We start from the raw sequence: 12,193 nt of genomic DNA on the forward strand, positions 1-12,193 counted from the left end.
ATCAAAATGAATGTCATTAAGTGAGCGACTGTCAGAGTGAGGCCCAACTCAAATTTGAGGAACAGCACCTCTTATTTCGGTTGGGCAGCTCAAAACCCAGTGGTATGAATATTGACTTCTCTAACTTCAAATATCCCTTGCATTTCCACTCTCTCCACGTCTCCCCCATCCTAGTTCTCTGACCAGTCTGACTGTCCAACTGATTAAATTTTACATTGTCTGCCTCGCTGTCACCTTCCCCCAGCTAACAATGATTTATTTTACATTTTCGTTGACCTTGGTCCACTTTGATCTCTTGTTTTCACACCTTACCCTTCCATATCTCTCTTTTCCTTCTTCCCTGACTCTGTCTGAAGAATGGTCTCGACCCGAAACATCACCCATTCCTTCTATCCAGAAATGCTGCCTGTCCAGCTGAGTTACTCCCGCATTTTGCGTCTATCTTCAGTGGAAACCAGCATCTGCAGTTCCTTCCTACTCATTAAATGTTTGGTTAAGTACACGATGCATACTTAGAAATTCATCCCGATTGGTTATGCCAAGTGTGATATGCCTTGGTAAAAGTAGGAATGAATTAGGGTTAAGGTTAATGTAGGGTTAACCCCATAGCACCCCTATCTCTCCCCCCAATTCACTACATAATACATTTAAAGATACAGCCTGAAAAGGGTTCCTAAGCAAACACTCGAGATTAATCTCTAGGAGTCCAGCAAATAAAACAAAATCTCACATCCACCCTTTATTGCAGAAATTTTAGTGTTTCAAATTGGTGATTTTCTGCCTTACTGTGAATCAGTTGTTGGGGCAATATTTTAAAAAAACGTGAAAGATTGTTGTAAGATATTTACTTACAATTAGATTAAAAACGCAGAAAATACAGTATAAGAATAGGCCCTTTGGCTGGCAATGTCTGCTTCAGAATGCTTGATATATATTCTCATGCCCATTTCATTAACAAGAGTATTGACAATGGAACTTTAATTCTGTGTTAAATTGAATTTACTTTTGAGCATTAGGTTAACATTGTCCTGCTCCGTTGAGTATAACGACCCAATGTTTTGTTTACTAATGTTGTTTCCTTAGGTGAAGAGGTGATCATAATTCAGGAGAAACTGGATGGTATTAAGAGCCGGTATGCAGAAATTACTACTTCTAGTTCCAGGGCACTGAAAACGTTAGAGCAGGTTCTGCAACTTGCCACAAAGTTCCAAGCCTTCAATGAAGAGCTGTGTGGCTGGCTCGATGCAGTGGAATCTGAGCTTGCTGCAAGCACGCCACAGTCACCAATTGGAGAGCAGATACCACAGCTCCACGAGAGACAGAAGGTAAGCAGAGCAGTCGGGCATCCAGACTCAGCAGGTGTAAACTCTGAGAGGAAGAAGAAAGTGTCATGTATCCATGTTTCTCCAACAATCAAAGAATATAAGAAATAGCAGGAGATGGTCAAAGGACCTACTCTGCCACTCAGTGAATTAATGGGAATTCGGTGACTCAAATACCATTAGTCATCTCGTATCTCTTCATTCCCTTGCTGCCCAAAACCTGATGATCTCAGGCCTAACAATTGTCAGTCACTGAGAGCATCATTAGCCATCTAATAACCACCAAGATTTCCATCAATCTCAGGGCAAATAACTATTTGCCTCATTTTGTAAATTGCCAACCTGCTAATTTGACGCACTGACCAACAGCAGTTGCTGTGTTTTACGACTGTTGACAGACCAATTTCCCTCCTGGGATAAATAAAGTTCTTATAGTATCGTAAGTAGCACCTCAGCATCAACCCTTTTCAAATTCAATGTTTCAACAATGTCAACTCTTCTAAATTCCTGTGCGTGTGTTCTTTCGTGGTTTCTGATGGGACAGCTCCCTAATTCCAAGAATCAAGATGTTGTTTCCAAGTCTGGAATATCCTTCCTTGAGTGTGGAGGTCCAAGATGCACACACTACTCAATGTAAAGCCCTGTACTGATGTAGAAGGATTTAACCTACAACCCAAGCTCCCGTGCAATAAATTCCTTGAGAGCAAATTTGATTTTGTAACCTTGTTATTGTATCATGATTTGCGAATTCAATGAAGGCAGATTTCCATAACCCGAATGGCCATAACACGGGGGTTGCCTGTATTCCATTTTATCCTTTTAACCAGTCTTTGTGATGGTAGAATGATTCCATCCTCTTTATTTTATGTGACAGCTTTTTGTTTTATACCTTATATAATGCCTTTTATAATTCAAATATGCTGTAGCCACTATAACTATAACCTAGCAATTAATCAGAAAAGCTCAAATTGTCAGATGCTCCTTTTTATAAACAAAGCTGAACGTGCCAAACCATATTTTCATAAATGTGCCTGACAATATGCAGAGGCATCTGATGTGTTCAGCTGAGTAGTGCAGATAGTGTTTTGTTTAACTGATTAACTAACTTAATGTTCAGGAGTTGAAGAAGGAAGTGATGGAATACAGGCTGGTCCTGGATACAATTAATGAAGTGAGCAATGCATTACTGGAGCTAGTGCCGTGGAGAGCACGAGAGGGTCTGGACCGACAGGTGGCAGAAGCCAATGACCGGTACAAGACGGTCAGTGACACGGTGACACAGAAGGTTGAAGCAATAGATGCTGCAATTCAGAGGTCGCAACAGGTAGGTTGAATTTAATATACAAATTGTTTGTTTGTTAGTTTGGTCATTAGTTTAACCATGTGAGGCGTTCTAAAACATAAGTAAGTGAAATTGATCAAACCAAATATTAAATACTGCAAACGCAACTGTGAGGTAAGTCTGAACAGGATTATATACAAATTATATCCTGTATGTTCCATGAGTTGCAGAAATATGGACTGGAGGTTTAGTCGCCACCTTTTTAATTAATTAGTTGCTACTTGTAGAATGTTATGGGCCTGGGAGTAATGGATTAGGTGTTGGCTTGGGAGCAATTGCCTACATTCAGTCTGAATTGGAATGCAACATAGAGAGATCTGAGGAAGGGAAAATGTGTTTAAAAACACCTCTTTTAGTCAATAATAACTTGTCAAATGTAGTTGTAGTAAATTTACCAGTACTCTGGCATTATCATGGATAGTCAAAGTGAAATGTAGTGTTATGTGTTGTGTAATGGCACCATAATTGCACAAGCACAAGCAGATGTTCGATCCTGCACTAATTTCTCAACACCATATTAGTCATAAGAAATGTTTCCAGCTTCCAACTAGGCTTTACCTTTGCTCCTATCTCAACCCATCCATTGGGGAAAGCTCAGATTCCAAGTCTTCAAGACTTGATTTCTAATCTGGCATACTCTGTGAGTTCTTAAAACCCACTTCCAACAACTGGTCTAGGTTTATTTTGCATCCTTAAAGCAAATTAAATGCTCCTCTGTTAAACACCACGAATGTCAATACCTATTAAACCCAGACACCTTTGCCAATTCCCAAGAAAACTTACGACAGAACAACGTTATCATTTTGAAATCTACTGTTGTATACATCTATATGAACGTTCTGGCATTAAGGTGCAAATTCACTGACCGTAACCTCAATAGCTTGGGTAAACCTAGATATTTGCATGCTATGTATTGCAAACATTCAAAGTCTATTTTATATTTCTATTTTGGTTTCCTTGCTGGATAGCACATTGGGGACTTGCGGAATGTATCATATAATACATAAGATGCCCCAAGTGATGGTGTTTCCATAAATTAGAGGAACAACAGAATCTAGCCAATATTCTAAAACAATTGAAAATCCAGTTTTGAATTTAAATCTTGTGGAAGAAAAGTCCGTATGATTATTTACTACATATTTAAAACTGTGACATCGTTCTGAAAATTATTAAATAGATTTTTTCTTTCTGAGTGAGCATAAAATTGAAATTAATCTAATTATTTGTAAAGATGGCATCTAGTTTTAACGAACCAAAAAGCTCATTTATTAGCATCACAGTCAGAAAACCAAAACTAGTTTTTACATCAGGAAAAGGAGTACCAATTGGTGATTTTACAAAATACACATACAATTGAGAACCAGAGAGAATCAACACCTTAACTCTATGCAAAAATGTCTTGGTTGATATTGTCAGTTTTAATTGAGAGGCAATAAATAGTCTCTGCAATCAAAGCACAGTGATATGGATTTTTGCTACATATGGTTTCACTCTGCTTTAAATTCTGCACATATTTGGAGTCCTATGCATGTTGGTAAGTAATCGATCACACACTGATTTTATCTGGACAAGTACTTAGAGGCTACCAGATTTATAGTTATATATTAAGTTTACTAAAATGCTTGTTTTATTTGCATGAATAAGATGTTTTAAGACAATATCACACTAAAGGTCATTGAATAGAATTGAAGGAATGGGGAAAATATGCTGATGTTGGAGGATTGTTGTACAAATGGAAAACAGAAAGTAGAAATACAAGTTGTTTAATACAGGCCCATTTCATGTTAGGAGGCTGTGATTCTTTGGATGTCAGGGATTAATGCTCTGCACTCAATTGTTCACAAAACATATCAGTAATTTTGCCGAGAGGATCGTGTGTAATGTATCAAGTGATATGAAGTGAGATAGCAAGGATTCAGAGATGTATCAGAGGATCCAATCAGACCGAGTCAATGGACAAGGTCTTGACAAGAGAATATAGTGGGGAAAATGGGAGGTCAACCACTTCAATCAAAAAACTAGAAAGACAGAGTATTTTAATTGGATGAGAGTTTGAAAAATATTGGTACACAGGAACCACAATCATCTTGCACACAAATCGTTAAAAGTGAAAGTGCAAGAACAACATTTTATGAGGAAAGTAAACAGTGTTGTGGCCTCTATTGTAAGAGGAATTGAATTCAAGATTAACAAATCCATACTGCGATTATATTAGGGCATGATAGGAAATTATTTACAGGCCTTGTCTTCCCACCAAAGGAAGGATTTACTTGCGATAGACTGGTGAACAAAAGTTCATCCGTTTAATTCCTGGGACATGCCGATTGTCTAATGAGGAGAATGTAAGCAAACTGAGCTTGTATTTTCATGTACTTGTAAGAATGATAGCTGACCTCATTGAAATGTACAACGTTGGTTTAGGCAGTGGGCTTGATGTAGTTGATGCAGGGATGGAGTTTCCCCTGGCTATCAGTCTCAGAATATGGGGTTGACTATCCAATACTGAAGAAATCCCTTCACCCAGACTGAAGTGTATCCTTGGAAGTCTGTGGTCTAGAGCGCAGTCAAAGCTGAGTCGTGCAACATATTCAAAACAATATTTTGATATCAAAGGGATAAAAAAAAATGCAGGACCAGTGCAGATAGACAGTACTAAACTAGCCACGATGTTATAGCATTGTGGAGCAGGCTACAAGGGGTTAAATGACCTACTCCTGCTTCTGTTTTTTATGTTCTTATATAAATGTTTGCTGATAATTCAGTTGGACTGTTGTGTGCTTCACTGCAAATATTTATTTGTTTATTGTTTAATTTAACCCTTTAATGGCTAATTGTCCACAAGAAATAAATTGCTGGGTAAAATATTATTTTGTTCCTGTTTTTTCGTAGTCTAATTTTGCACGTGACAAGCAGCATCAAATTAATTCTGTTAAATATAAACGGAAGATCTGGCTTGTAAGATTCTGTTGAACAAATTCAGCACTCAAAGGGTTAAATATAGCTACGACTTTTGTATTGACTTTCTGTGCTATTAATCCAGACTTGGTTTCTACCTTCTGGTCAGTCCATGCACTCTTCTTAATGTTTTGAAGATAGAATATTTCATTTTAGTTCTATATATATAGTTGTTGCCAAATGTTTCCGGTACCTTAATGGTGAATTTGGCACATAACGTCTCAGCAGCAAAATATAAAAATAATAATAATACCACTTGCTACTTTTTTCATGAAACCAGTGCAATTGATTATGTGTCCATCAGCTGTGATGCAGATGATATTAGATATATTCTATTAACGCAACATCTGATATAATTTCCCTACAATTTTTAGCACCTTCCAAGAAAAAAAATAACTAGCCAATATCCTACTTTTTGTTTTACTCAATTGGATTTGCATTATTATCTGTCCAAGTCAGAATATGTAGATCAGAGCAGGCTGCTAACTGTAAAATATGGGAAAGCTGTAGATACTTCAAGCAAGATTTAAGTTCCGTCCAACAAGAGAACTGAAGTGGCGTTCTTGAAGTTTAACTTCAGCGGTTTTGTAAAGATTGTTTCTTGTAATATTGCCAGTTATCTTCCTTAAAAATAAAAGGTTGAACAAATATTGAAGTGGAAATATTTCTGGTAGACTTGAACCCTTTTCAGCTGAGTCAGATTGGTCTACTATAATTCAAAGTAGAAATAATAAATGAATATTGCTGAATAGCTATAATATAGCCTCATCGATTGATCTTTGCAAGCGATAGAGGCTCCATTTATCGTAATTTTCTAATAGGTTATTGATATTTTCTAATAGGTAGTTGATAGACACTATGTTACAAATAGCTTGTGAAATGATCTGCCCCAGTGTGTAAAGTGGCCATTCTGCAGTTCATACTTCAGTTCCAAAACTGTAGATTTGTGTGAGTTGACGAGTTGTACGTTTTTAATGAATGGTTTAAGTTTAAGTGGCAAGGGAAATACCTGGAATGATAAATTATAACCAGAACAATGGAGCAATTTTCACTTGAGCAGAAAAAGGAGGGCTGGTTTTTAATTTGTATGGAGTTTTGTGGCAAAACCATTTCATCTGGATAACAGTATTAAATCCTTGATGAAAATTAGGAGAGTAGACAAACAATTCTTTGTTAGATCATGAAATACCACTCCATTGATGAGAACGAAACTCTAAAAATAAATCATTGCTGTTTAAAGTGGTATGTTCAATATAACCAGTACATTATGTGAGCTATGAAAATATTATTTAAAATCGTTCGATAGTGAACGATTAAGTCCTTTGACAAAGCTGTGGTGCTAAATATTCTTTCCTCTATCCTTTCCCACTTGCCTACACTGCAAATCAAACTCAGACCTCTTGATGATATCAAGAATTAATGCAACAAATTAATTTTCAAATTGGTTCAATTAGAAGATTTTGAGTTCAATTAAATATGTTCCAGACAGCTGTACAAACCATTATCAGTTTACATTCAACTTTATTCTGAATTTTCATATTTCATTTTGAAATTGAAGTAAATTTGTGTTTTTTAAATAAATATATTTATTTGGTGTATATACAAAATTATGTTCAATTATTTATAAAATGCATCCTCACTGAATAATTTATTACTGCTCCTGTAGGCTTGCATATTGTTTAAAAGTAACTATGAAACTGCCATAAGCATTGGTGACTGTTAATTAATTGAGGGTCGGAGTGATTTTGCTCAGTGTAGTTTTCTTTGCTTGCCCTACCTGTGTTCAGATTGCAGTCCTACCCTAGCTCCATCCGTCTCTTTGTATGTACAGCTGTTTGTCTGCTTTGTTTCCTTAATGTGTCCTGCTGCTTCTCCTTTCTGCTAGTATGAGCAGGCCACTGATTCCGAGCTCACCTGGGTGGCAGAAACTGTGCGAAAGTTAACAGCCTTGGGTCCAATAAGGCTGGAACAAGATCAAACAACAGCTCAACTACAGGTGCAGAAGGTAGGAATGCATGGTTCTTGGAATCCGTGTACCTGACAATAAGTTTACAATCCAACATCGAATATTTTGTTCCAAATCATACCTGCAACTCGTGATATCGTTTTATTCACTGCATGACCTATAAAACAAAACTCTCCAATAAGAAGCTTTTGTTATGTTGCTGGCTTTCCTGCCTTTTAGATATTGAGGTCTCCATCAGTCAAAAGCCAGAAATGTAAGTAATCAAAAAGTGGCCTGACTAAGACAGAAAGAACACTCTGAAAACATTAATACTTTAATACAAAAAGCAAAACAAAATTTTACAGAAAATATTACTGCTACTACAGTTTAATTCTTTTCATTCCATTCACAGCTTGAAGGTGGTGGTAGTTAGTTATTTACAGATTTGCGTAAATGAGATAGTGTTAAAAAGAAGCAAATTCTAAGAGACTAACCACCAATTTGAATTCTGTGCCCCAGTTGTGTTCACTGTTTGAGGACTTTTCTGTCATCAGATGATGGACGATCCATTATTTCTCCCTATTTCTCCATAATGTGCCATTGTTCTTTAAAATTGCTCACTAAGCTGGTCGTTGACTGTTTTTACCCTTTGGCTACCGACAGTCTATAAGTTCATCAAAAGGTTTGCGCCATGGGTGCTCCAATTTGTTTTGGTTTTTTTACACACAGTCAAATCCAGATGGGATACTTGTCTCCATCTCAGTAACCCTTGCAAAAATGACTGAAGCCTGGTTTATTTTAAACACATAGTTAGTGGCAGTGTTTCCAAAATATAATCTCCAGAGCAGGGCCAGTCTATCTCTGGGAGATCAGATAAGCAACAAACTCTGCAATTCACACACATTCCTTTTGTGTGACAGATAGCAATCTTCTGGATGAACTAAACTTTCTTGATTTGTTTTCATGAATGTAACTAGAGTATCGGCGTCCAAAACTTTACTTCACCATCATGTTTAGATAACATTAAAATTAGCTGTCTCTCGCACTGGGGATCTTATAACACGGTTACTGACATCAGATTTGAAGCATTTTCTTTGATACCTGCAGGCCTTTACAATCGACATCATACGGCACAAGGATTCTATAGATGAGTTGATAAATACGCAAGATGAAATTCTTAATACCTGTAGAGATGAACAAAAGACTGCATTGCAGGTATTAATTTTGTGCTTCTGAAGAGTTCCACCCTGACTGTCGAGTGGATTTTGCAAACTGAGTTTAAATGTTTAAGCTCCAATGGGCTGTCTGGGAATGTGTGTGTTTATATATTTTCCATCTGTAAAATTGATCATTATACAAAAATTCAATAAACATTGAATGTTAGGGCGGCACAGTGGTACAGCGGTAGAACTGCTGCCTCACAGTGCCAGGTACCCAGGTCTGACCCTGACTACAGGTGCTGTCTGTGTAGAATTTGCACGTTCTCCCAGTGACCCTGTGAGTTATCTGCGGTTTCCTCACACATTCCAAAGATGTGCAGGTTTGTTGGTCAATTGGCTTCCGTAAGTTGTATAAGATGCGAATATGGGATAACATAGAACTAGTGTGCGGGTGATGGAGGGTCAGCATGGGCTGAAGTCCAACATTCCCACGCTATTTCTCCAAACTCCACTAAACATTAACAATGTGGAAAGAGGTTCTCATAATTCTGATGTATATAATTGAATTGTAAAATATCACCAATCTGATTATTTTTAATTTAATATTTTTTATAATGATCATAATAACAATGCCAAAGTTTAAGATGCATGTCCTTGCACGCTTACTCATAGGACAAGATGGACTTATTGCAGCAGCAATATGAGATGGTCAGTCAGATGAACACTGAAAGGTACTCCCAACTGGAGAGAGCTCAAGTCCTGATTAACCAGTTTTGGGAAACCTACGAGGAGCTTTGTCCATGGCTCGATGAGACCAGAGCTCTGATAATGCAGCTCCCACCACCAGCTGTGGACCATGAGATCTTGAAGCAACAACAGGAAGAAATGAGGGTGAGTACAATATCGGTTAGACTGTGTACTTAAAAACTCATTATATATGCGCACTTCTGGGAAACATTGGCGGCAGTAGACCACGTGTGATAATAAAACAGCACAAGATTGAGGGGATTAAGTATGTTGTCAAAATGTAAACGTCTTGCATGTTGTTCTTTTTAGCCAATAAAGCAGAAGATTGAAATCATATTTTGATAGAGACAGAATATTTCCGGTTGTGACACAGTGGTGCAGCGGTAGACTTGCTGCCTTGCAGCACCATAGACCGGGTTCGATCCTGACTACGGGTGCTGTCCAAACAGAGCTTGTATGCTCTCCCTATGACCACTTGGGTTCTCTCCAGGTGCCCTGGTTTCCTCTCCCATTTGAAAGAAATGCAGGTTGTAGGTTAATTGGTTTCTGTAAAATTCCTACTGTGTAGGATGCGAAACTGGGATAACATAGAACTAGTGTACGGGTGATCATTGGATGGTGACGACTCAGTGGGTCGAAGAGTCCATTTCTATGCTGTATCTCTAAACTAAATCTCAAAACAAAATTGAAGTTGTAATTGCTGGCTTGTTAATCAAAACTGTGGTATGTGAAATATATGGAAGATACTGCATGCTATGTATATAAAATAACAAAAAAAAATCTGTTCTGCAAACGGGTATCTATTCTTGAAGCTGTTCCCTGGTAGAGCATAGCTACATTGTAGTTGTGTTCTGATGCAAATTCCCTTTGACTGAGCAATAATGTAGAGAGAGCCGCTCAGCCAAACTTGACCATTTCTTCCTTTTTCTCATTGGGTTGGAATTTAAGATCTGTAAATTATTTCACAACAGCAACTCCGTGAGTCAATCTCTGAGCACAAGCCTCATATTGATAAGCTAATGAAGATTGGGCCTCAGTTGGTGCTGTTGAATCCAGATGAAGGCAGAATGGTTCATGAGAAACATACCACGGTTATGCTAAAATAAAGCATGAGAAAAGCATACCACGGCAGGGCAAGCAAAAAGGAATCTCTAGATTTCCATTCCTGCTAAAAATAAGATGCATGATGCCCTTTGAGAGAGATGGTAACTTTGGCAGTTGACCGATGCTCGCAAGCAATTTCACAGTCGCAACAGGGCTCAGGTACTTGCATTACAAAAAATAATCCTCCGTCAGTTTCGCCACCTGGTGACCCCACTACTGTCTTCCCATCTCCCCCATATCTGCCTTCCGCAAAGACCGCTCCCTCCATAACTCCCTTGTGGTCTTCCCTTCCCTCAAAAAGGAATCTCGTTGTGATGCAACACTTGATTTCCATTCAGGGACCCAAGCCGTACAGAGGTTTTGCATCTCTTCCATATTGCGTCCGCTGCTCTATATCTATATCGTGAGACCAACATTGGGCAGTTTCGCCGAACACCTTTCTTTAAAATGAGAGATCAGCACTTCAACTTCAGAGCTCTGTTTACTCCTTTGGAGGAACAGCACCTCATATTGTTTGGGGATTTTGCAGGGGGCATGAACTATTCATTCTGTTAGTGGCTGTCTCCTCCCCTTCCTCAGCTCCCCTGCAAAATACCCACCCCCATGATCGAGCAGAAGGGTTTCGGCCCGAAACGTTGCCTATTTCCTTCGCTCCATAGACCGTGTATCCCCAGGTAGCATGTTCAAAGTATTTGGAACCATTGACCAAATAAATTCAATTTCCATTGTAAACCCCACAGGGTTTTCCTATACTGTAGTGAATATAGATATGCATTGGATTTCCTTCAGTTGAAGACATCTTTATGTCATTGTAAAATAGCTATTGATATATACTCAATCCTTTCATCAGTGGAGTATTTAAAGTTGACCATAGTATGACACGTTGTTCTGTCTGGATATTAATAGTAATGAAAACAAATTTGGGGAAGGACGCCCGCCTAATAGAATAAAAAGCACATTGTGGAATCCGTCTTTCTAGTAGTATAGAAACACTACAACATAACATTGGTCATGTTTGTAAGTTGTATTCATTCCATGTTTGTCCTGTTTAAAACACTCCCGTGTGTTATCCCTTGACAGTTTTCTCATACTAATATGTCGTTTGTTTTCCATTCCGCCCACCTCGTGGAATTAAATATTTATTTGCCGACACGTCCTGCTACGTTGTGTTTAATTGTTGTGTTCATCACATCATCCACTCATTAGTTTGATGAGGTAAGCGGAACTCCTTGCACGCTCGCTTCTGCCGCACATAAGGGTTGCTTTTCTGCTCTGTTTTCTAGTTAGGTCTGCTGTTCACTAACGCTGATCACTGAATAGCTGCGTTGGAGATAGAGGGCAAAACCTGCACATTTGCTATGTGCATTTATTCTTAATAGGGTGCTTATTCTTTTAAAACGTAATTGGTCAATTGAAATTTGCTACATTTTAAAAAACAAAGTGGGCTGCTTTGCAATGTGTAATTTGAGCTCGTTAAAGAATTTCCATCATTTTTAATACTCAGTAAATTTTTGGCATTATCTAAATGTCTTTTGTCTATGATTCTGTTGGAGTGCCCAAATTTGATGGAAATGCCTCGTTTAACAGCCTTTAGGATGGGCTTGGGTCCAACTTCAAA

At 38.1% G+C, this 12,193-nt stretch overlaps 1 protein-coding gene across 1 annotated transcript in view; it reads left to right on the forward strand.

Moving 5' to 3' along the window:
• Positions 1-10,577, forward strand: part of LOC129709575 (microtubule-actin cross-linking factor 1-like) — a 335,842-nt gene extending 325,265 nt beyond the window's left edge. Inside the window, exons 64-69 of the mRNA XM_055656025.1 lie at positions 1,084-1,325; positions 2,440-2,646; positions 7,505-7,624; positions 8,672-8,779; positions 9,397-9,615; positions 10,443-10,577. Of these exons, the coding sequence (XP_055512000.1) occupies positions 1,084-1,325; positions 2,440-2,646; positions 7,505-7,624; positions 8,672-8,779; positions 9,397-9,615; positions 10,443-10,577 (1,031 nt within the window). The remainder of the gene's footprint in view (positions 1-1,083; positions 1,326-2,439; positions 2,647-7,504; positions 7,625-8,671; positions 8,780-9,396; positions 9,616-10,442) is intronic.
• The last annotated feature ends 1,616 nt before the right edge of the window (positions 10,578-12,193 follow it).

The sequence above is a fragment of the Leucoraja erinacea genome, chromosome 26 (assembly GCF_028641065.1).
Source record: "Leucoraja erinacea ecotype New England chromosome 26, Leri_hhj_1, whole genome shotgun sequence".
In the NCBI taxonomy this organism is placed as follows: domain Eukaryota; kingdom Metazoa; phylum Chordata; class Chondrichthyes; order Rajiformes; family Rajidae; genus Leucoraja; species Leucoraja erinaceus.